The following is a 25,271-nucleotide window of genomic DNA, read 5'->3' as shown; positions in this document are numbered from 1 at the left end:
GCCAGCTCCCCTGGCTGCCCGCGCTGCCAGGCCCAGGAAAGCGCGGTCATGGCCAGGTGGCCAAGCCAAGGGGACAGTGGCCAGTGGGGCCTTTTGAGGTAGAGGTGCAGCTCTGGCCATTAGCCACAGCAGAGCCCTCACATCGAGCAGGACTAGGGAAGCCTCCCCCTCAGCAGCGTGCTACATCAGCGCTGTGGCGCTGAGAGCCACCCACCATTCCTCCTCTCGCAACTGCTGAGAATGGTCACAGCTGACTTCTGTCTTCTGCTAAATTATTAACTTGGCCATAAATACAGGCAAAAAGTTGCTCTGAGGTACTCATGTATGTTCTTAAGTGCAAAACGTCTCCGTATGATAACGCTTGAAAGAAATTTATTATTTTCATTGGCTTTTGGCTTACTCGATAAACACACTACCTCATTTTGTAGGATTTTTTATTACTATTATTATTACAATTCCATATTCCTATTCAGCTTGAAATAATGAATGCAAAATCAATACAATAAGTAACAAATGTATCCACGGTGACCAAACAACAAACTCAAAAGCACAGCACGGTGAGTGAAAATTAGCAGTTCTTAAAACAACTACATCACAATTCAGTTGTAATGTAAAAGAAAGGCTCATGAATTTAGAAGGGTTAACAATGAGTTTAGTTATTTGAAGGCTTAGCTCAAATAGTAAAATATACATAGTAGGATGTAAGATAAAGGTAGAATATCTTCTTGAAGTCTACAGATTTAAAGAGAGAGAGAAACATGATGACAAATTCCTGAATTTATCAACTTCTCTCTCGGATAGTTAAAAATCTCCCTTCACCCATTAACACTTGGTCTGTAACAATAATACTGTCAGAGGGTTAGGTCTTACTTTCCATGGTAATTATTTTCAGTATTTACTTCAACCTTAATGCTGCACATATGCATTCCCATTATGCCACCTTACATCAGCAGCAATTAGATAAGAAGGCCCAGAAAAGCAAACCAGATGCGTACAAACATACAGAAATGCTTTTTTTTCTCCCCTTTCTCTAGTTGTGTGCCTCAATAGTTGCATGTATGGACTAAAAAAAAACCAAACCAACAAACCCCTCAAAAACACTACAGAATTCTTTATTAATATTTAAAGAAAAGTATATTTTTTTTTCTTTAGAAAAAATAAAATTCCAATATTGTCTATGTGATGGCTGTAGCAGTTTGAAATCAAAGTAGGTGCGCAATGTACGCAGTCAACCTTTCATCTGGCTCAGTGCAATACTGCTTTGTGCAGTAACAGGGACAGGTAAGATTACAGATGTTCTGGCTTCTCACTGACAGTGCAAGAAAATACCCAGAATAGCAAGAAAATAGCCAGAATAACACCAGGTAAACATTATCTCCCAGCTCATGCTTTCTTATGCAAAAGACAGGGACATTCATTTAGAACTCAATATTGAATGAAACTTCAGACTGAATACAGCAGAGAGAGAACCTGCCTAGCAGAAACTTTCAGCTCTGCTCTCAGAAGCGAAATTTCCTACAAAGCAGAGAGAAAGCACAATACAGATTTTTTCCATTTAAAAACCTGTGTTGCACCAGAAAATAAATAAGCATATGATACAGCAATTTTTATTTTTTCAAAGCAACACCAAAAAAGTTTGATCACCATTACATATTTCTGAAAATTATAGACAGGAAGAAAATTTAAAAATTAAATACAATGCAGCTAACATATACCTGATAACCTAACTCTATAACTTCAGGAAACTGCAACTTCTAATCCCACACAAGAAAAACTGATTCTTAAAAAAAAAATAAAAACAACCTAAAAAAAATCAACCCATCTTGAGCTTGTAATGCTCAAGTTAAAGGTAGAAAAATACTGGAAAGAAATAAATAGCAAATTAAACTGGCCTTTTTAATGTTGAAGAGATTTAATAAAATTACTCAAACCTAAAACCATAATGCTTGCCTATTCTTCCTCAGTCTTTTGAAAACGTAGTAAAGCTAAGACATTGAAAATTAATCTTTGAAAGGGATGCCGAACAGTTCTAACAACTCAATTTGTATATTTTTTTCTGCTAGGACAGTTTACATCTAAATCTATCGGCTTTCGTAATTGATGTAGTTCACTGTTTAAGACAAATCACATTCACATACACAAACAGTCTTTAATTTTATGAAAATAAGATAGTGCTTAGCATGGCACAAGGCATAGTACTTTTTTGACAGCACTGAGAATATTACAAAAGTTCTTCCCTTAAAGCTTGAAGTGAACTGATTCAATATTTAATGAAACTGAGAAAGCTGCTGAATGTCCCAGAAATCCTTACACTCCCTGCTCTCTGTTCATTCTAAGTATTATGCTGCTATAAATTAACAGTGAGACTAGATGAGATTTCAAGCAGTCAAGAATAGCATTTTTCTATCACTAAATTCTCTATTTTATTTTCCTTTGCTCTTTAACATCACTAACCTGCAGCATTCTATTGCAATCATACACCCCAGCTCAGTACTGCAGCGTTACATTGCTTAGACATAGCTGTACACTCCAGCATGTTTTTAGGGTATGCAGCCAGCTCAGCTGTAAGCCGAAGGAAGATTTCCATCAAGCAACAAAACTAAACTCTGCACAAATATTTAACAGCTCCAAGACCCCTAAAGGCTTAAAATAACATATATTTTGTGGCATGCTAGGAGCCAGTTCCACACTGGTGATGTGCACAGTGCAGAGTACTCGGCAATCGCAGCAAATTAAACATTGTTTCGCCTTTGTACCTTCGAATTCTTCAAACTAAAAGCTGAATGAAATACTGAGGTTCACTGTGCCTCCCCAGCACTGACAGTGCAGTAGAAGCTCGTCCATTACATTAAGTTCATCTAAAACTTCCCATGCCTCACAAGCATTTCTCATCCCCTCTTGGCAGATGAAACACAAGTTCATTTAAAACAAACCTAGCACAAGTTCATCTTATATTGCTTGCTTTTCAAACCGCTAGAACTACGCAGTAACCCACTCAAACAAAAAATTTCCCAGACAATGGAATCCTTTCAAACTGCACAGCCGGCAGGATTCCCCAGTTGTCAGTTTTAGGTGCGTGCCAGCACAAAATGTTCTTGAATCTGAAATCTGTAATAATCACTCCTATTGATAATGTGAGCAGAAGCAGAATTACATCACGGTTAACACTTACCAAAATACATTATGTTTCTCATTAATCATGCAGTCAGGATCCCACCGCTGTGTATTCAGCATTAGCTCCTGCACAGGGCTGACATGTAAAACAGAGCTTTTTCATTCTACATTATGTGGAAATTTCCCAGCACGAGAAGCGTGAGAGAGCAGTGTGCCTCCTCAGGATGAGCGCTTTGCAGGCAGTCTTATCCCTGATACAATCCCTGTCTGATTTAGCGTTTACTCCGGCTGCATGCTGCACTGCCCATTCTTACTGTAATCTGACTCCTCCTTCTGATGTCCTTGCTGTGCCTGTGACATCAGGACTAAGAGTACTACAAACAGATCTTTTCTTTAGCGGGCTTGCAACAACATGCTCTTATATCCTGGTTAAACTAACTCTGGTTTGGACAAAAAAACGTAAGCCCTTCTAAAATTGTACAGGCTTTTTTTTTTTTTTTTTTTTTTTTTCCCTTGGCAGTAAACGCGTTTAGTGACATAACGTGCTCAATTACATAATAGATGGGAAAGACAAAGCGTATATTGTTAGTGTATTTTTCTTTGAAGGGCAGGCTCCAGGAGAAGCTTTGAGTGCCTCAATAACCCTACTTCAATAGAAGATAAAGATGCCTGGCACTTTGCAAGATGATGTACCCCTAAGACTTTTCTTTCTTTTTTTTTAAAAAAAAATCAATAGTACCACTTCAATAAACAATTTCAATCCAAATATTGGATAAAGACAAGTCTGCTTCTATTTTTAAAAAGCAACTGGCAAATAGAGAGTTCAATTTCAATACAGCTGAACTGATTTTTTTTAAGCTACAATTTCTTCACCTGAATAACAAAGTGTGAGGACAGGAGATATATGACAATGAGGCTCTGTAATGGAGTTTACAACCTTTCACCCTCCAGGTCTCTAGTTGCTTTCTGGTCCAGGTTGATAAGTCATTAGCAGCTGGTAGGTATTTTATTGTTCTGTGGCAAATGGAGCGGTCCTAAGTTTGTTGTAAATATGTCCCTGCTGCTATATGAACTAGTAGCAGCTTCATAGGAAGAAAGACCAAAGAAACACCAAAATACTGTCCACCATGTACATGTAGTGCCTTGGGATGGATCCGACAGCACAGCAGTGTGGTGAAGACAATGCGGTCTGTATTTATGCACATATGTCTCTTCTCTGAATCAATAGGACATTGGTTTCCTGCTGTCAGTCTGGCATGTATCAGTGATAATACACTTACACTAAATAAAGGTAAAAAAATAATGGACAGTATGCTGAAGCGTTTATTTCATTATAATAGGATCTAATGGGATGAATGCTTTCATTCTACAGGAAAGAGGATGACAGGTATAATTCATTTAAAGCTCCACTTCTTATTTGTAAAACCACCACACAATAAGTACTATTTCATGAGGTCCAATCACTTTGGGCCAAATTATCACAGCAGCACAGCAGCCAAGGAACGCTCCAGTCGTGGCAGCAGAGGTAAGAGCCTGGTGTACAGTGCCGCTACGCATCTCTCGGCAAGAGCCCTCCGCAGCATTGCCCTCACGAGGTTTCTGTAGGCTACCTGTGTGAAAGTTACTGAGATTACACACTGACAGGGAACTGGGGCACCAGTTTCAGTCCTGTCCCTCACTGGCAGTCCCACGGCTATTAATTTCTGATACCTAGCTTTTCTCAGTGCCCTTCCTTATTTCAACTGCCCCTAGGAAGAGGCAAGCCCTGAAATGAGAGATCCATGGTGCACAAACTCCAAAATAAGGTTTGCTACACTACTGAAAAGCATGCAGTGCAGCAGTGCATTCTGAGGCCACAGTGCACAAGGGAGGAAGAGGAAGATCAAAACTTATTGTGTGGGTCAAAGTGACCAACAACATAAGTTGAGCAAACCTTAAATCACAGTGAAGAAATGCTGTCCAAAAATTCCTGGAGAAAAGAAGAAAAAAGAAGCTGTCTAGAAATCATGGCCTATGTTTCAACTACACAGTGCAGACAGCAAGTAACAGAGGGTATTCACGGCACATTCCTTTCCTTTATTTCATCATTACAATGCTCATTCGCTTCTACAGTACAGGGAAGCACACCTCGCTATAGGAGAAAATACCGTCCTCAAAGACTGGTTTAAAATATCTCAGTTGAAACACTCTAATGTTCTCTGAGCAGTAGGTATAAGCTACTATCAGGAGCCTTCTGCAGCACAGGCATTCCCTCCTCTCCCTTCACAGAGGGTAAAAGCTCAGAGAATCAATTCTCTGTGAAATCCTTCAGCTCCATTTCCATCTCTGAAGTGCTTTTGCAGAGGCACTGCGTGACGTCCTTTAAGACAGTCTGCACCCAGGCACAGCATTTGCCTGTTAAGCTGCATTTACCCTATCACAGAACAAAAGGCTTGGGGTTATTCTGCCAGAAGTCAAACTCTGCAAGATGTAGTCGAACTCTGGTCTCAACGTTCCACCAAGCCAATACGCCTCCTGATTCAGGGTATGGGTACAGAAGGCTCATGTCTGTGTAGATGTGTGATTAGTGCTCAGGCAAGCACCATGCTGCCTTTAAATACCCCTTCTTGAAATGGCTGTTGTGTTACAATACCTCTACCAGTTTATTGGTGTCTGATCCTCAGCAAATGTAAACACCAAAGTGCCACATGTTCTGACTGACATGTTCTCCACTACATGGTTCTGAACGTTACCTCCACTTTTGTTTTGCCTGGTAGGATGTAAAACAAGGATGACCTTTCTCCTTATTATATTTGTTTGTGTTCTGAGAGTAAGTATACAACTAAATTAACCAAAGAAACTGAAACAAGAACTTTAATTTCATTTGAACTACAGAAATGCAAGGTAGGAGGGAAAATAAGTGAAAAGCTTTCACAGCCCAAATTCACATACTCCATGACAAACTCTGCTTTCACTTACACACATAGAACACCAATAAGCTGCAAAAAGAGGTAGTGTTTCAAGCAAGGAACAAAAAATAGATTTTATTCCTCAGTGGGATATTGTCACTGTCAGTGAAAGCAAGGTTTAGTTTAGTAATTGCAATCCCAAATGGCTGGTGTTTTAATGCAAGCATTGAGGATTCTGCTGAAAACAGCTGTAGGGAAGTACAGTCAGGAGCAGCAAACACTTATGTGTGCCTGGAGATTTGAGTAGACCCAGCCTGGGCATGCAGGATCATGCAGAATGAATGAGCAAATTAGTCCATGATGTCAGCCCATGGTGTGAACTCCCAATCACCAACAAGCTGGCACAGGCTAACCAGCATTTAACTTTGCTACAGATACTGGTCAACTGCAAAATTATCATATTTTCATGCATGGTTCACTTATAAAAACAAAACCCCCAAACCCTTGTGATTCAACAATAGCATAAACATAAGAAGAAAAAATTACCCTCTCCTAAACCAGCTAGCCCTTATCCTTATTTCTAATAATAGAAACAACTTCTACTCCCTGAAATCCTCTTTTCCAACAGCCTCTTTCTTTTTTTCATAATAGCATCTCCACCTTGAGATTCTTCTGCCCTTTCTCACCTTGGTAAAAGCTTTGCCACAAAGGGGAGATTTTCAAAATGCAGAACAACCCACAGGACATCAGCTCCTTGGAACAGACAAAAAACAGATAGCACACATGGCCCAGGAGTACAGCACATCCCCTACATTCCTCCAGACCTGGAAAAGCTACAGATTATTCCCCACACCTGACTTGGTCTAGAGCCAGAGGGCCACTTCATGATCTAGCTCCTCTGTTCTGTGCCTTCTACTGATTTTTATCTATCCACTGATTTACACAATGCCTCCACAGTAAGTATTAAAGCCACTCACAGGCAAGTCTGTTGCAGAGACTAATTAATATTTCATATTAATGCACCCATTTAATTCCCTAGGATTCCTGGAAAACCCTCTTCCAGTCTTGAACTCTTCCAGGAGGCAAGTGACACTAGATTTATACCCAAACTCTTACCAATTGGCTTTGATGAACGTCAGTTAGTGAGGCTGACCAAAGATCATCTCTTGCAAATGCAGAAGCAGATTGAGGAACTCTTTGTTGGCAGAGGTGTCATAATAGTCAACAAATACACTCAGTGATAAAACATTTTAAGTCTATCATCATGTGCAGTAAGCTAAAAGATCTCATACAGATTTTCCTAAAATAAATTTTGTCTACTGTACAGAGACAGCTATTAAGAAAAAAAAATAAATTGTGGAAACATTAATTTCTGAAAATAAAATGGAAGAAACAATCCAAGTCACACTTGGCCTATTAATTCATCAAATGCATCCCAGAACTAAAAGATACTTGAAAGTAAAGTGGGTCTAGAATTTCCACATAAATTGGAAATTCATGCATTGAAGTTATTTCATTCCTATTAGTGACCACAGTGTAGAAAAAAGTACAGCAAACAAGCCACAGTTTTGTAAGCCTCCAAAAGTAATTGAAAATGTTTCCAAGTGCACATATTTTTGTGCCTCAAATCAAATATACTAAGTACATCAGCAAGAATTTTGGTTTGTTTTTATTTTGAAGCCATCTGGAGCAGTTTAAGATATACTACATAATAATGCAGATTTTGTGATTCATTACTAATCTCCTGAGGTTACACTGAAGGATAAGAAGGGAAGGAGCAAGTTACATTTGTATATTTTAAACAACCACAGAGGATCATCTTTGGTTTTGACATTCTTCACGGGCTTAAACTACCAAATGTGTTTTTTACCCTTGAATCAGAAGTGTCAGTTCTGGAAATGTGCAATATTTGTCACCATGAATACCATTTAACTGCAGCAGTACCCGAAGGAACTCTGTACCACAACACGTGAATACAACTGGAGGAACTTAATTAATCTTCCTGTCACTTCCATGATGCTTTTCATTAGTTTAGCTGCTATCTGATCAACTGCTCCTTTCTCTATTGGAAATGGCTAACCAGAACCTCCTATAAAAGCATTTTCAAGGCTTACCTTTGATTCTGAGAGCTTTTACAAAGCTTTGCCAAGAAAACTTTATCAAATCAGTAACATACTTACAGCACTGCTCTTTTTAAGAATTTTCTACATACACAGCTTAAGAAATATAAATAGACCAATATGCTCTTTTTCTAAGCTTAAAGCTAGTACTTCTGGTATTTTTTTAGTTTGAGCACAGATAACATGTAGCAATTTTAAGGTCATATTCTTCTGAATTTCCTTCCCATTGACACGGATAGTTATTAAACAAAAAAGCAGAATGTGGCCAGCATAAAACCAAACACACATTTTATTTAGGCACCGTTGCTGCTAATTCTTTCCCTAAATGCCCACTCCTGTCATCTTCTGCTCCTAAGCATGGGACAAGATTTAAGTTAATAAATGTGAATGAATACACAACTGGTGCAGAACCTTCTTTGACTATGTATATAAATAACAATTTTAAATAGAAATACGGTCTTAAATGCAAACAAGACTGAGAAGCTTGTCTGAATGCATGTCAAATATATTTTCAAACATACCCACACACAAAATGTAATTTTTTTCACTCAAAAATGAAAACTGGAATTGATGGATTGACACAATGTCCAACATGCATAATCCTTCCTTTCTCCCTCTTCCCTTTTTATTTCTGTATTGTTTTCAGTACAATTTCTCTAACGTGTGGGGTTTGAGCATATCACAAGCAGACAATTTGTCACTACCTCTTGTGAGGTGGATGATTAATCAATGTTTCACTTTGTCCATCTTTCCAATGCTCTCTAAAATTTTGAAACAAGGTATAGACTCATCACTGGATCCAGACTTTGTAGTCTCACAGTTTAAAAAAAATTGTGTATAGTTTTCACACTTGGAATTTTTTTTGGTTTTGCACTCTGATTTACAGGATGCATCCATTAGGAATGTATGCATTTTGTATTTCTGATTACACCATCAATTGGCCACAATGATGCACTTCTGTTATTTATTATAATCATTTTTATCAATGAACTTATAGGCCGTAAGTAAAAAAACAGATAGTACACAATAAAATATAAATACATAAAATAAATAAAATAAATAAAGTAAAATATATTCTGCCTGCTTAAACTGTGTTAGATTAAAATAACAATTTATTACATTATTAATTAGAGATCACCTAATTTTGTTTAAAATTATAACAGAGCAATTATTGCACAGGTATCAGCCTATGTTTTAAGGTGAAAATGTTTGTTTGGATTTTGTTTGGGGTTTTTTTTTGGCGGGGTGGTGGATTGTTGGGTGGGGTTTTTTGTTGCTTGTTTGGTTTTGAGTTGTTGGGTGGGTTTTTTTTTCTCCCTTCAACAAGGTGCATCAAAGAGCTGGAGATTCCCTCAACAGATCATTTAGGAGTCTTGTGTGAAAATTGTCCAGGAATATTGATTTTAAATAGTCTTTAGTCCAAGCAGCTGCTGCTTTACATCTTCCTTTCTTTCCTCCAGGCCTTTTGGAAAGTGCCTGAGCACACTCATTATATGGAGACTGCATCAAGCATTTTTCAAATATGGATACAGGATACAAATATTTTTTTACCACTTATGGTGCTTTCAAATCACTCGTAACAATCTTACTATCTCCATCTAGTGGCTTATAGGATTAGGACTTCTGGTATTAATACACTAAAACCTTTTTATTATCCTTTGCTTTGCCAACCACAGAGTTTTCATTTCCTGTTTCCGGCTTTCCCTATAAATTTTACATACTTCTTACTTCTAATTTATATTGATTAGTATTTGATTCCTCTTTTGCAATTTTGTTCCAAGTTGTATTTTAATTTCTAGTTGCTCTGCTCATTTTGTGGCTGAACCAGGAAAGACTTTTAGTTAAAGTTTGTCATTTTTTGAACATGAAACAATTTTTTTAGTCATCTAGTGACCTCTAGTTATCTAAGACAGCATCAATTTTCCTCCCAAGGCTTTTTTAACTCTTTTTCCCAAACATTTCTGCTTCTAACTTTCCTGTAAGAAATAAAATATCTTGAAACACAAAATCTGTAACTGATTTTATTTAAATTCTGTTTGCTCCTACAGCATATTAAAAAAAAATCTTTTCCATACCCATAGGTACCTAAATGGAAGTATTTCAAGATACAAACCCAAAAAAACCCATTCCTTCATTTTTTGATACTGTATATAGCTGTTCAAAGAAGAAAAGGAAAAAAACAAAAGTATGATATTAGGTATCCGAGTGATTATGAGGGCACTGAGCTGTGGTTTAAGTATTTAACTGCAAGAGGAAAATTCCAGCATGTGAATGGGTGCAAAGCTGTTTGACTTTTATACTGGACTATCAGTGGGAGGAAGTGAAGACCTACAGCCAGGAAGGGACACAAACACTGCCAGCTGCACAAAATTACAACTTCTCTCCTGCTCTGGGGAGCTGAAATACTTTGCAGCAGCGCCCAAAGTGATTGCCAGGTGCCAGCACCACACTGGAAATTAAGAAGAGGCAGGAGTTTGAGGCATGTCCTGCTTTAACTACCTTAAGAGACAGCACCTTAACTAAAGTAGGCAGTGCTACAGATGCCTCGTGAGGCAACTCATCCCATGATAAACTATAATCTGAGAGGAAGAAATTTCATTTCCAGTGGTAAAGAAGCAGTTAAACTAATTTCATGGAAAACATTATTGCTGCATTTGAATTCCTCTTTTACATTCAAGGAAAAGCTGTTTTAGCTAAAACTATCAAAGGAAATGCAAGTCATAGGTGAGTAATGTGCAGTCTCTCAGAAAGCACTGTGCAAAAAGGGAAGAAGACACAATGGCAGCAGGCAAGACACTAATTTGAGGCTATAAAAGGATGCAAGTTATAGCACAGTATTCAACTTTCTATGAGACTGTTATTAAAAATCTGTATTGGATTTATTCACACCAGCATCGAATTTGATAGACCTGTCCAGGTGTAAGCATTTTGTAATTCCACACGTGCAAGTTCCACAGCAGATTGCAAGAAACAAACTGTCACAAATATCTTGCTGTAGGTGGGGTTTGATTCAGACAGAGGCACTTCAGGTTTTATGTGTCTATTTGGGTGCCCACCTGCAATCTGGACATCTAATTTCCCACCACAGTCAAAGCAGATCAAACTGATGTAGTCAACTCAGAAGAGTTACTTATCACAACTGGAAATAGGAAGCAGCTTTGGGTGGCCAAGCAGCTCTCCAAGCTCCATGAACTACATTGGCTGGAGTTTCACCAACCCAACGGGGAGCTTAGGCACCTAACTCACTCCTGGGTACCTACAGACACACACACACACATGTACACATACACACTCTGCCACCTGAATCCCAGCCAAGGCTTCCACATCCCCTAAACAATCTGGGACCCTGCAGATTACCCCCATACCTATTCAAATTTAGCTTCATTTGGGATCATCACAGCAACTACCAACTGCGCTCAGCAACGCTAAACAGCACTTTAGAATAGAACAGGAGAAACACCTGCAGGTGAAACAGGCATATAATTTATTCAAGAAGAATTGAATTATCTCCTAAGGAATTAACTATAAATTAGCTTCCTTAGTGAGTGGGGAAATTTCCTGGGCTCTTAAATGATGCCAGAGTGCCTCAATATTTCACTCTGTGCAAAAAAAATCAAAGATCAAAAATGGCTGTCTCAAAAATGTCAGGCACAGAAGAAAGTACAGCTCTTGAATGACCAAGCTCTCATCTAACAATAACCATGGTCTGCTAAAATTTTAACTGTATTTTAACTAAAAATAAAGCTAACTTAATCACTTGAACTATTCATGCTTACCTTTAGGAAAAAATGGGAGCATGTAACAAAGTTACTGTGAGGTGATATACGCATTTAGTGTTAACAGTGAAAGAAAAAAATGTTAAAATTATCCAGAAACTATTTCTTCTAATTTCAAATTCTCCAATACTCTTCTCCTGGGGGAAATGGGAGGGTGTAACTGCTTCTTAACATTTTGCCAATAGTGTTCAAATACAATCCTACCTGGTATATAATAATTAACAGTAAAAGGAATGTTCTCATCCCTGTTCCCAACTTTTGATCTTGTTGACAGACTTCTGCCACTCTAATTTAGAATGTCATGTACAGCAAAAAACTCCTGTCTGTATCTGTTCCTTTCTTGTTACATCTCTTTTCTGTACACATTCCTTTTGATCTGCCATACCTCTGAATTAAATTATCAGATTTGAAAACACCCTGTCACAATAGCAGCCTGTAAGTAATTCTGTTTCCCACAGCTGAACAAAAACACTGAATCCCAAAGCCTATGCAGCCTATTTCTATACCATCTTTAACAAGCACTTTTCAGTGTCTATCTCAACACAAATACTTCACAATTTATTTATGCCAATATACTTAAAAAATTAATAATTTTGATTTTCAACAGCCTAAATAAAGTGTTGTGTCTATTTATAGATAATTCAGTGATTTTTAGTTTGCTGCTTGGTAACACTTATAATAAGCCAAATTACTCTAGGTGTCTAAATATGTATATAGAGACAGAAAATTCTGGTCTAAGTCCTCAAAGAATTTTTTCTTCTCTGCACTATACAGATGAACAGAATACAGATGAACACAAATGATACAGATGTATCTCATAGCTTCACTTTGTATTTCTACAGAGTATTACAGCTCAAACAACTTCAGCTAGGTTTCAAAGCACCAGCCATATTTCTTTAGTCTCTGATGATATGAGATGACTGCTCCAAGTGTTCTGACTGTCTATGGATCCATTTTGTGCAGGAAGACCATGTTATGTCAATATTATTATTATTATTATTATTATTATTATTATTATTATTATTATTATTATTACCTGGAAGTGTTAATGGAGGAAGATCTGGCTGTAGGGATCTGTATCTCTGCCCAGCCCTGAGGAAGGGTCTGCAGATAGCAGAGTAGAAGATGCAGGACAGTGTACTGGACTTCTATGCTCACTCCTCCTGCAGATCCTCTGTTTTCTCTATATATAAGAAGGTGATTATCGTTTTGTGAACATTTATGTTCTGACTCCTCAGACAGAGTTGACTGCAAGGTAAAAGTGACTTTAGTTCATCTGAGGGTTGCATTGATTTGGCAGTTTAGTTTTGTGCAATGGAAAATTGCATCACTGGCAGAAGAGCTTTCATGGAAAATAGTGTAAGAAACAGAAGGCCTCAGCAAAACCACTTAATGCAGAAGTCTGCAGTGCCTATTTTATCCCACTAAAGATATTTTATCATGTTCTCTAAGTTTCTGATACTTTTTGTACTGATACACTTTTCATTACTTATCTACTGCTTCCGTCCTTAATCACTGTCCACCAGAGCATTTAATTAAGTAATTATTTTTACAAAGAGTAACTGTCTATACATTAAAATCCACTGGGCCATGCTCCATCTTCATTTACATCCTTTAAAATCAATGACTTTAAGAACAAATTCAGGAAGTACCGAGCACGAGGTAGTGCACTGTTGCATAAAGCATATATGCATGCTAATATACACACATATTTATATTCAGCCTTGTGCACACACAAATGCATGCAGTGTAACATGAAAATACTAGATGCTTTCTCAAGTGTATAATTAACTTGCTACACAGGTCAAAAGCCACACTAGGATTCCAGTTTTCTCTTTTTTTCTTACTCATTCCACCTGAACAGGGTGATTTATTTTTCCTCATTGGATATGAAGCCAATCAAAGGGTAGAATTAGGAGTGATAAAATTTGCACTCTATTGTGTTACTTTTTACTTCCTATTCAATATGCCAGAGACATTTGATTAGAAGGGGGAAGTCAAATTATAATGCTGAACATTTTAGCTTGTTACAGTGTGATAAGTGTTAGGAATTGCTCTTAGTAAAGTCACAGTGGGTTCACACTCATTGCTGCTCAGCATAAAAAAATGTCATGACTGGATATTGCTCTGTCTTCTGGGCCTCATAACTGTTCTGGCCAGGTTAGGAACCTATTTACATTGAATAACCCAAACAATGCATAGGGTAAGAATAAAAGTGAACCATGGTTTTAGTCAGGATCCTCTGAGATGGTCATCCCCTGGATAAAGGCCAGTGAAACGACCTGAGAGACGGGAAGATTAGCTCCAGATAGAGCTAGCCAGAAATTCTGCAGGCTATGCAAGTCTTGTCCCCCTCATGCAAGGATCCAGTTCCACAGTACATGCTTTTCCTCTCATCATTGCCCATTGACTACAGGAATTGGGACACCTGCTGAGTACTTTAATAAGCTTGTGGTTTTACCAACTTCTGTCTGATGCTATAAAAGTTTTAAATTAAGACTCCACCAGAGTAAATAATACAAGAAAATTGTCTCACTTCAATGTGTCACCAAAGATAGGCAAGACCAAAGCAAAACGCCTTGGTCTGAATCAAGACAATTAAAATTCTACCCAGTGTCCATGTAAGCTATTTATTTAGCTAGTTTGTTGTTTTTTTTTCCCAGAGATAAAAATGCAAGCTATTAAAATACAATTCTTAACTGAGAAAATGTATCACAAAATTGATGGACAGCTTCCTGCTAATTGAAATTTTTGCTATAAGCAATGAAATGGGAATGTGAGCTATTCTTAGGTGCCTCAATAAAGGGAATCACAATATATTGATATTTTTAAAAGAATGATTAATTATTGACTTTTCACAGGAGTTAGATAGATTTTAATATAAAATCCAGAAAATTAGAGATTCAGGTAAGTTTGAAGTAATAATAATCACAAAAAAGCACAGTTTCAAGGCTTCAAGATATTTTATCATTAATACTTTTAGGGTATTTTTAGAAGAAAAATAATATATAACAACAGTCAAATAGCAAACTCAAAGAAACAGATTGTTCTTTACCTATTATATAACTACTTAATCTGATTCTCCAGTTCAGAAACAGATGAACTGGTGGTTTGGTCCTGCTGTTACTCATACTACATATTTCATAATTTCTCTGCTATAGTCTTTTGCCCTTTTATAAAGAGTAATATTAAACTTTTCATTGAATATTTTCTAAGGGAAGGTCAAATCTGAGAGTCTACAAGTGGATTAGCCTTTGATCTTCCTTCCTTGACTAACATATATTCAAGCCTGCCAGGAGATTTTCTAAAATGACAGATGCAAGACTGACTGAACAAGAAGCACCAATTACCTGGAAGGGGGACATCACAGGAGTTGCAACAGTTTTTACCTAGAAATTGCAAAATATGTAATTTACAGAACTTGAAGAAAGGCAGATGTTAAGTAGTATCACTACACACATGTACATATTTTTGAACGCATCAGGAAAGCCAAATTATGAGATAATAAAGGCATATTACATGAGTCATCAGAGCATGTACATTCTGAGAGGGATAATTAGTCATTTCTGATGACTGGCTAAATGCTATAAATAGCATTTCCCTGTCATTCCAGGGTCACACCATGACATTCTTATAGAACAAATAAATCCTTTAAAGAGGAACAGTTTGACTGTAAACCTCCTCCAGCAGGTAGCATCACTATACAAACAGCTCTCTCCCTTTTTAACCCTAGCTAGAGACCCTTTTAACTGAGCAAGGTAAATGACTCTCGCTCATCACCAGTAAAATATTGTCATCTTTTGAGATGTTCCTCCCACCAGTGCCAAGAAACATTTCACAGAATGAATCTTTCTGTAATCTGACTGATGAAGTCCTAATTTACCAGACCTGAGACACTCATAATATAAAAGGGTCTAAGGACATTAGCATTTATGATACAATATTAATATTTTTGCTAGAGCTGTGGAAGTTTCTACAAGCTGATTTTATAAGATAGGAAATAGCATATCCCTGTTTTGCAGATGAAATGTGGGTTTAAAATATAATAAGAGGGATTAGTGACAGAAAAAAGGCTGAATCCCTGGAGTTCTTGGCTCTGCGGCAGCATTCGGCTCACAACATTTCCCATCACATGAACAAAAAAACAACTGTGTGTATAAAACCTGTACTAATCTCTCTTAATGATGAAAGAATTTACGCAAAATGGTTTATTATTTGTAAGAGAACACTGACTCACATTTTCCTTACGCTGTGTTCAGACAAAAATTGGCATTTTCTCCTCATATAGATTTTGTAAAACCATCAAAGTTACATTGGGGTGAACTTGACCCAAATTGTGTCAGAAACAGGGTTGTGCTGCTAATAAAGGTAAAGGTCAAATCATTATGACATTATTGAAGAGTTAAAAAAAAAATCTTGTTCACAATTGTTGTCAGCTTTCAAATGCAATTTTATAAAACTCCTGTGGCCTTCAGACATGCTATACTTTCATCCTTATCACCACATTAAATCACCTTGCCAATAATGTCTTTGGGAGGAATTTGAATTCTTCAGGCTTGAATTTAATTACATTATGTAAACTAGAAAATGTCTTCAGTGTACTTTGAGAGAATAGCTTATCTTGGAAATTGTTAAATTCTGTTTTGTTTAAAATATTTACATTTTGATAACTTCATTCTGCTGCATATAGCATTTATTGATCTTTCTCAGGAATCTATTTTCAATATAATGCATTCTATTTATTTCCCATAAACCCTTGACTATGCTAGGCTGTATTCTTACACAGCTTTAAGGAAAAAATAAATTAACATGGTTTTGAGAGCATAAATATTTTGTTTTATAGCAATTGTAAGATAGGGAAATGGATCCTAATACATTTTTTTTTTCCTCTGCACACAGTACTTTAGTCACATACTGGAACATAGAAGTACTATCTTAGTTATAATTTTTCTCAGCAAAAATATAGTTATGTTGCCTGCTATCTGCATATGGGAGCTTTTTCTTTCTATATTGTGACTCATTTACTTTGTAATTTGACTCATTCAGTAAATGTTTTGTTCTTGTGGTTTTTTCTTTGCTTTGTTTATTTTGTAAGGAATTTGAAAGTATTTTCAGGAGCTCTCTTTTTAACTCATCTCCTGATTTCTCTCTCTTCTCAATCTTCCATCCTCAATCATTCTCCCTTCTCTCTCACTCTTACGCCTATGGTAGAGTTAATTGTATTTTCAGACACTATAAAAGTATATTTTTCCCTCTCATATTTACTTCACAGAACACATCTATAAATGTGAATGCATTTTTCAGCCAGGCAAGGCAAGATTCCCTTCCACCTGCACTCGAATGAAACTCTTGAAATGCATGAAAATCCAATTCTAATTAGGAGGGGAGGATTGCAAGCCAGTATTGCATAGAATTTCATCAATCTAATAAAAAAAAATATATACACCTAATAAAGGCAGACAGATTTTCACATCCTAATTCCTAAAGTTTAGGAAACTGTCCTGGGTTGCAGTATATTCTATCACCATCCTCATGTACTGTTGAAACCAGGTGAGGCAGTGCTCCCTGCCTCCCCCCCCCCCCCCCCCCCCCGGGCTACCTTCTGTTAATGGGCCCATCAATGCCCTGCCCCATGACTCATAGATAACTTCCCCCTGTATTGTCCCCTGTTAATGGGCCCACCACTGCCTTGCTGCATGACTCAGAGATAACTTCCTCCTGGACTGTTTTCTGTTAATGGCTCATCAAGGCCTTATCTCATGACTCACCATCCCATTGTGAGATGCTCCTCCCCGAGGGAGGAGCCAAGCATTCCATACTGGATATAAGCTGAGAATTCGAACACCACAGCAGCCCTTACCTACGGGACTTCCAGAGGACAGGAGCTACTGCTGGACTTTCAGCTGAAGACCAGACCCCCTTTCTTCCAGAGGATCACGCTTCAACAAGACCACCTCATCTGGACAACTACCATCACCCTAACAGAGTTCCAGGCTGTATTCTGACTCTGTCAGTGTTTTTGATATTATTGCATTTATTCTTTTTATCATTTTCCTATTAAATTATAATTCTGACTTGCGATCTCTCACTGGTTTGATTTCAAACTAGTACATATTTTGGCGCCCAACGTGGGGCATTAACCTGAGAGAAAGTCAGAATTGCAATTTCATATTAACAGAAACCTATCCACCATGGTGGTTGGCTTGTCTATATGAGTACTGTATCTTGCTCTCTATATTTTCCCTCACATGGAGAACTACTTGCCTGTTGTATTGCTCCTGTTGAGACCAGGGAATGGTATGAGAATTGCTTTATTGGTTTATTATGCTTATGGCATGATAACCTGTGAGGCAATGAATATCATTCGGAATATATACTCAATTTTGTTTGCTTGTCCTAGTCTGGGCTGCTACATCTGGGACCTTCTCAACAATCGCACCCTGCCCTTGGTGGGAAGAGTGGAGAGTGGTTTCTTCCAGCCTTTCAGGTCAGGCACAGCAGTTTTTAAAAATATTGAGTTCTCTCTGGATGCCAAGGACAGCCTAGTCTTGCTGTTTTGTTTTCTCTGCATGGCCTGCACCATGTACACCATGCTTAGAAACAAAGCACTGTTTGGTGTGGTACAGTGTCTTCTTGAGGAGGAAGAGAAAAGAACCAAGAGCAGAGCAACAGCATCCATGACCACACAGACTGCCACAGAAGAGAAAGGAACCAAGAGCAAAGCCACAGCGTCCGTGTCTACGCAGACTGCCACAGAGGAGAAAGAAACCAAGAGCAAAGCAACAGCATCCGTGTCCACTCAGACTGCCACAGAGGAGAAAGAAACCAAGAGCAAAGCAACAGCGTCCATGTCTACGCAGACTACCACAGAGGAGAAAGGAACCAAAAGGGCCATGAGCACCTCCACACAAACAGTCACCGAACCAGAGCAGCCTAAACCGGTAGAAGTTGCCCCCATTCAGAAAAAGAAATCAAAAAGCAAATCAGTCCGCATAGTGACTGATGAGGGTGAGGCAGGACCTTCACACGCAGCGGAGGAGACAGAACCAGAGATTATCACTCGCTCTCTATCCCTAGGTGAGCTGCGTGACCTGCGGAGGGAATTCACCCGCCAGACGAACGAGTCCATCCTAACCTGGCTGCTCCGCATCTGGGACGCTGCAGCAAACGACACCATCCTGGATGGAAGTGAGGCCAGGCAACTGGGATCGCTGTCCCGGGATGTGGTCATTGACCAGGGGATTGGGAGAACCCAAGAAACTCTCAGCCTCTGGAGGCGACTGCTGACAAGTGTAAGGGACAGATACCTCTGCAAAGAAGACCTCCAGGTGCACCAGGGAAAATGGAGCACAATGGAACAGGGTATCCGATGCCTGAGGGAGTTGGCTGTGCTGGAGATCATTTTTGCAGAAGATGAGAGATTTCCTAAGAGCCCAGATGGTGTCCATATTTACTTCACAGAACACATCTATAAATGTGAATGCATTTTTCAGCCAGGCAAGGCAAGATTCCCTTCCACCTGCACTCGAATGAAACTCTTGAAATGCATGAAAATCCAATTCTAATTAGGAGGGGAGGATTGCAAGCCAGTATTGCATAGAATTTCATCAATCTAATAAAAAAAAATATATACACCTAATAAAGGCAGACAGATTTTCACATCCTAATTCCTAAAGTTTAGGAAACTAGATCAGTTTTTAAAAAAAAAGGAAAGGAAATAAAATTCTCTCTTGATGTTAGCAGTGGGTAAAGCACTGTTTCCAGCATGCAGTGTCCATGACCAACTCTCCTGTAAACATCAAGTGTGCCTGCACAAAAACATTGCCCTGAGAAGTCTTTTTTAGTACCACTCATTATCAAAGCTTGGCTTTAAACTGTGTTGTTGCAAGTAATAGCATCCTGCTAATGTTTTGCTATTTTTCTAAAGATAATAAATCTCCCCTATCAACACCCCAGCAAATCCCCCAGTCAGATTCACTGGCAGGGTGGATCTCGCTAAGCAACAGAAATGAAGTTTTACTGCATTCAAAGTGTGGGTAATTTTTTCAGCTGGATGTTCCCATGGAGTAAATAGTGTTCAGCTGCACACTGCATCTGCTCTGGCACAAACATGTCCAAGAAGGGACATGGGTTTGGCCAAAAAGGGCACATTTTGCACAATTTTGGATTCTACTACATTTCCAATGGCTAAAGTATATGCCAGACAGTTTTGGAAGCTTCCTAAGAAGTAGAGCATACAGATGAGCAAACATATCAGTATGTCTAATAAACAGATCTCATTGCAAATATTGACATTCAAGTATTCTTTATGCTGTGGGGGACTGTTTTATTTCATGAAGTGTTTGATAATCTAAAATAAAACTCCCACTTCAACAGGTTTCAAACAATTTAAAGGAAAAGTCTTTTGTTTTCGCAGCATTAAAACCAAAAAGTTAAGCAAAACAAATTCAAATAAATAAAGATAAATTTTCCCTTTATTTTTTTTGAAGTTTTGTACTTACATTAAATCCTGGATTATGCTTTTAGCTCATCTGCTTGAGTTAGGTCCTCTCACAGAAGATATGTAATAGTTATTATTTGAAAATGAGTAATTTCAGAGTTTGTTATCAGAATACTGTAAAGAAATGCACTACAGACTTGCTTTTGGGTAACTGTCTAAAAGTGCTTCCAACAATAAGCAGGGGTATGTAATTTTAAGTGTATGTGCATATGAAGACATGAAGGACTCCAGCTCCCATTTTCTTCAAGAATTTGACCACTTAAGTTTTGTCGACAGCCCCCAGAAATGCCCAGGAGGCTTATATCAGCTGAGGCACAACGTTTGTACCTAAATAGTTGCTATGGAAATTACCATGGAAAATAACCATAGAAATAACTTTTGGCAAAGTCCACCATGTTCCTTACTTGTTCTCTGTGCAGAGAGGGAACTGATGGCACCCACAAAGTGTCCTGTCACATCTAAGCAACACAGTTCTGTTGAATAACTAACACATTTAGAAAATAGTCATGGCACTGAGTTACAGATTCTCAGTCACAACCAGACCCTCTGTATGTTATTGTGGTTTTAACAACTTCAGCAAAATAGGCTTTGTAAGTCTGGATCAGGAAGAAAACCATCTGAAGGACATCTGCTGTTTTTGTTGGGTCATCTCATGTCAGGTTACTACAATTCCTGATGGGTTGACACAAGGGACTACATCAGTTCCAATGAGGGTATAAAAACAAGCTTCTGACAAAATCTTTTGAATTAAGAGTTGGACCAATGCATGAAAATCATCCTTCAAGCCAAACTTACACAAACAAGCCCTTCATTTAAGCTTGCTCAAATGCCCAGGTTAAACCACCTGCTAGTGGATTGTTTTTATACTCTAATTATCTTTGTGTACAAACATTTTTGCCATACTCTGTCAAGAGGGGAGCCACATATGGTGATTATTCACCTTCTCTGTGACTGGATCAATAATGTCTCCAAAAAGCATCAATTTGGTACACATTTTTATCATGTTCTCATGGAGTGAGGAGAGAAACATTGGGCTTGCTGCCCTTTTAAACATCCATGGCTGAAGCCATGCCATTGTGTGACCTCTGCTTCTACCTCACAAGTGCTCTCCAAGAGTATAGTATACAAAAAGTAACTTAAGGTATGTAATAAAACACAAAGAATGGAGCATAATCTATAATCACAAAGTTCCCAGAAGTAATTGTTCAAACTAGTCAGGAAGGCTCACATAGATGGCTTTTATCCTCATTTTCTAAAAACACAAATTTTATTAACTGGAGACTGATAAAGTACTACATGCATTCAATAGCTTCAAAAATTGCTGTTAGTACCAGGAAGTACTTGGTCAAAAGATATGGAAAAAATTACAGTTATAAGCTGTGATACATGGATCCAAACATAGAGGACTTGAAAGCAAACAATAAAATCAACAATTACATGGCATGTCTGTTTAGTCATGACCACAGAGAGGGATTAACATCCATCACAGACTTCTGCTCTTGTGCAGAACATGAGGAGCCAACAGAGCAACCCAGAGATGTGCCTTGCGATAAGACACAGAGCAAAAAAAAAAAAGAAAAAAAAAAGCAAGCCCAAAAGACTTTCAAATATTGTTTTGGAGAAGGCAGAAAAGACGATTTATTAAATACAAGCAGAGATGAGAGCACCTCCAGGGACCAGATTTATAATAATTACTACCTCTACTGACAGCTTCTTGCCTTTTAAACTTTGAAGAAAAGGATGTGGGAGAAGGTCACACACAGGAACACATTTGTCATCCAAGATGCTGTCCTCCATTTCTATGATAAAATAATTTCTCTTACAATACATTGCAAAGCAATGGACTTCGGTTCCCAAATTATGCTCTGTTAACATGAATCATAGTGGAAAAGTGCACTCTCATTTATTTCCCCCCTTTCAGGCTCACGATTGTTTCTTCAACTATTTCATTTATGTGAATTTTTGTTATATGCTCAGGTGAAAAAAAAATAAAAACCCCAAACCCCTGCAAACAAAATGCCTGGGACAAGCAAGTGAAATACTGTACAAAAAAATTGAAACATCCTCTCTCTATTATGCTTGCTTTCTGTCCCAACCTATTTGACGGGATTCAGTCAGGACTGCAGTGTTCATGTGCGGCTGTTGGAATGATCTCTTTTTTCTGGCCTTTAGTCTTCTGTCTGAGGAAAGGTGTCTCGCAGGGAAAGTGTCTCACAAAAAATGTTCAGTTTACCATGCATAAATTGTACTCAGACAAATGCCACACTTGCTCTAGGAGGTCAAATTAAAATTTCCTGGTTTTACTCCCCATTCTCAATTCAGCAATAATGCTGATGCTACATCATATTTCACTGTGCTGGATGCAGTCCCTGAAAGAATATCTATTTTAAATTAGCAGAAACTAAATGATTAATGCAGTATTGATTGCAAAGAAGCTTGTGAATTGCCAAGCCCTTGGTTTCCATACCTTATCAACAGTCAAGTCTCAGAGTTTCATTTGATGCCTCATACACATCAACTACCTCATACATACTTAAACAATATTTAGTGTATGTTCTTCAAACAGAACAAAGTACTGAGGAAAAAATATGTGTCCACCAAAATAAATAATAATATTATTTAAATATTATTTTAAAATAAATAAAATTTATTATTTAAAAATTATTTATTATTTAAAAATAAATAAATTTCCTGTGCTGGAATTTCTCATGTAAGTATATGATCACTTGTATTCTGCCCACCTGACCTCACACTGAGTTAATTAGCTTTATCCGTAACCCTCTTGTTTCTATTCATAAAGCTGTGCAAAAATTCAATACAAATACAGTTTCTGTGTATGTATAACCCATCTGTAACTCATCTTGAATTTAAAAATCACCTTTGTATTCCCATACGATGTCACTGAGCCAGACTATGCAAACCATTTTAGCCTTAGGAATGTATTTTAGCTATGTGATAATGACTAAAGAATATAATCCAAAGTGGCTGCTGCACTGCAAGACAGAGTCACTTCTGACAGCTTCTCTGTTGTTGCTTATATACAACCAGCATTACTTTCAAACATTCTCTCTTTAGAGGGAAAGAGTAAAAATAAGAACAAGAAGGATTAGATCAAACACTTTTCAAATTTCACTTCCAGTCTGGGGCCACTGTGAAAGCCCCAGTCAGCTTCAAAGCCACAACCTAGGAAGAATCATCTTTTACCCTGACAAAAGTTAGATATAGGGACGTGGATTTGAAGGAATTTTTCAAGGCCATTTTCTCTATCTGAGAAGCTAAAGCTATTCCTGAAATAATTTGATTGACATGCATAGACTGAAAATATAGATGGTAGGCAAGTCTTACAGAATACATTTTTGCCCCTAGCAGATGTTATAGACCTCACTATGGCCTTATCAGGATTACCAGACTAATTTAGCTGGCAATCTATATCTTTTGTACAGGTGCTTATCAGTCTGGCAGAAGAGTATTATCACTTAGTACAGTTTGGGTATTAACAGCTAGCAGTTCTTTAGAGCATATTTTTCTAGAATAGAAAGGTTGATTTTGGTTTTTCTATCATATTAAGTGAAGACAAAAAAAAATATCACTCTTAGCATAAATTTCAACTCAAGTTGCCACTGAGTTCCCTTAAATCAGCTTTTCAGAGCATGGCAATTATTTTTAACACTGTTTCTCTAGTTTCTACTTTTTACCTGATTCACTCCTCTGATTAATATACATTTTCAAGCAACAGACAAGAGGAAAGAAACTTAACTAAAAATGGGATTCTTAGTGCTTAATACAGCCAAGTTTATGAATTTCACAGAATATTCTGGATTGGAAGATACCCACAAAGATCATCAAAGTCTAGCTCCTGGGCCTGCATAGGACATCCCCAAGAGTCACACTATGTGCCTGAGAGCATTGTCCAAATGCTTCTTGAACTCTGCCAGGCTGGTGCTGTGACCACTTCCCTGGCAGCCTGTTCCAGCGCCCAGCCACCCTCTGGGTGAACAACATTTTCCTGATATCCAACCTAAACATCCCCTGACACGACTTCAGGCCATTCACTTGGGTCCTGTCACTGGTCACCAGAGAGAAGAGAACAGTGCTTTGCAGAGAACAAAGAGTTCTTTGTGGTAACAGTAATAATCCATGCTCAAGATGATGCACTGACATTTATCCCTGCTGTCTGATATTATGCTATAGCCTACACAGCTTCTCATGAGTTTCTTTGGAGAATAGAAAGAGACTGATTTTAATTATGAGAAGTTTCCAAAGTGCAATGCATGTGTAGCCATATGACTGCTATCATTAATACCTGTTGGTGACACCCTGCAGAGTTTCTACAGGAAACAGCCCAAATGTCTGCTTCCTCGACCAGGTTTTCACAACTTCACTCCATTGTTTTCCATCAACAATGGCACTGTATTTTACGTACATACACATACTCATCTATTCTTAGATATAAGCAAGTGAAATTTGTATCAAACAGGAAAGTAGAACATTTTGGTCTGATCACTTTTCTTCGTCAATAAAATGATGTCACTAATCTTCCACTGGGGCTGCATTAGATTATGAAACAAAAGTCTCATTTCAAAATACATAGTGTCTGCCCATTAGACACATTTTAATGCTTTAATATGAAAGTCTGCACTTCAACAGATGACTTAAAACCATAGGTCCACTTTCAGTCAGTGTATCATCTCAGAATCGAGCTTATCTGGTACACTAATGTGAGGAACAAACCACCATTTAAAGTGCCTCCTATTGTGCAATAGCGGTGTTCTGGAACAGTACTGCAATAGCTACCAGAGAATAATAAGGCTATTTATATTTTTAGTGCTTGATAACTCATAAAACTAAGTTACATCTAAGTAATTTTGGGGGC

The 25,271-nt window shown here is 38.0% G+C and overlaps 1 protein-coding gene and 1 long non-coding RNA gene across 8 annotated transcripts in view; both read right to left on the bottom strand.

Moving 5' to 3' along the window:
- Positions 1–25,271, bottom strand: part of ZNF385D (zinc finger protein 385D) — a 411,914-nt gene that overhangs the window by 158,647 nt on the left and 227,996 nt on the right. The window contains exon 1 of one of the 6 annotated variants that reach the window (XM_023919232.2): positions 3,173–3,585. The exons of the other annotated variants lie outside the window; for them this stretch is intronic. Within the exon in view, the coding sequence (XP_023775000.1) occupies positions 3,173–3,194 (22 nt within the window). The 5' untranslated portion in view covers positions 3,195–3,585. Of the gene's footprint in view, positions 1–3,172; positions 3,586–25,271 lie in introns of those variants that run through there. 6 annotated transcript variants of the gene reach the window in all.
- On the bottom strand, positions 4,418–7,171 carry LOC111923473 (uncharacterized). 2 transcript variants are annotated; one of them, XR_002861101.2, is made up of 3 exons: positions 7,119–7,171; positions 6,689–6,755; positions 4,418–4,724 (listed from the first exon to the last, which is right to left on the bottom strand). It is a non-coding gene; the product is annotated as an uncharacterized LOC111923473 (long non-coding RNA). The 2 variants fall into 2 exon arrangements; XR_015276747.1 differs by lacking the exons at positions 6,689–6,755; positions 7,119–7,171 and adding an exon at positions 5,048–5,137.

The sequence above is a fragment of the Cyanistes caeruleus genome, chromosome 1, assembly GCF_971803275.1.
Source record: "Cyanistes caeruleus chromosome 1, bCyaCae1.hap1.1, whole genome shotgun sequence".
In the NCBI taxonomy this organism is placed as follows: Eukaryota; Metazoa; Chordata; class Aves; order Passeriformes; family Paridae; genus Cyanistes; species Cyanistes caeruleus.
This window is presented reverse-complemented; position numbering and strand designations above follow the sequence as displayed.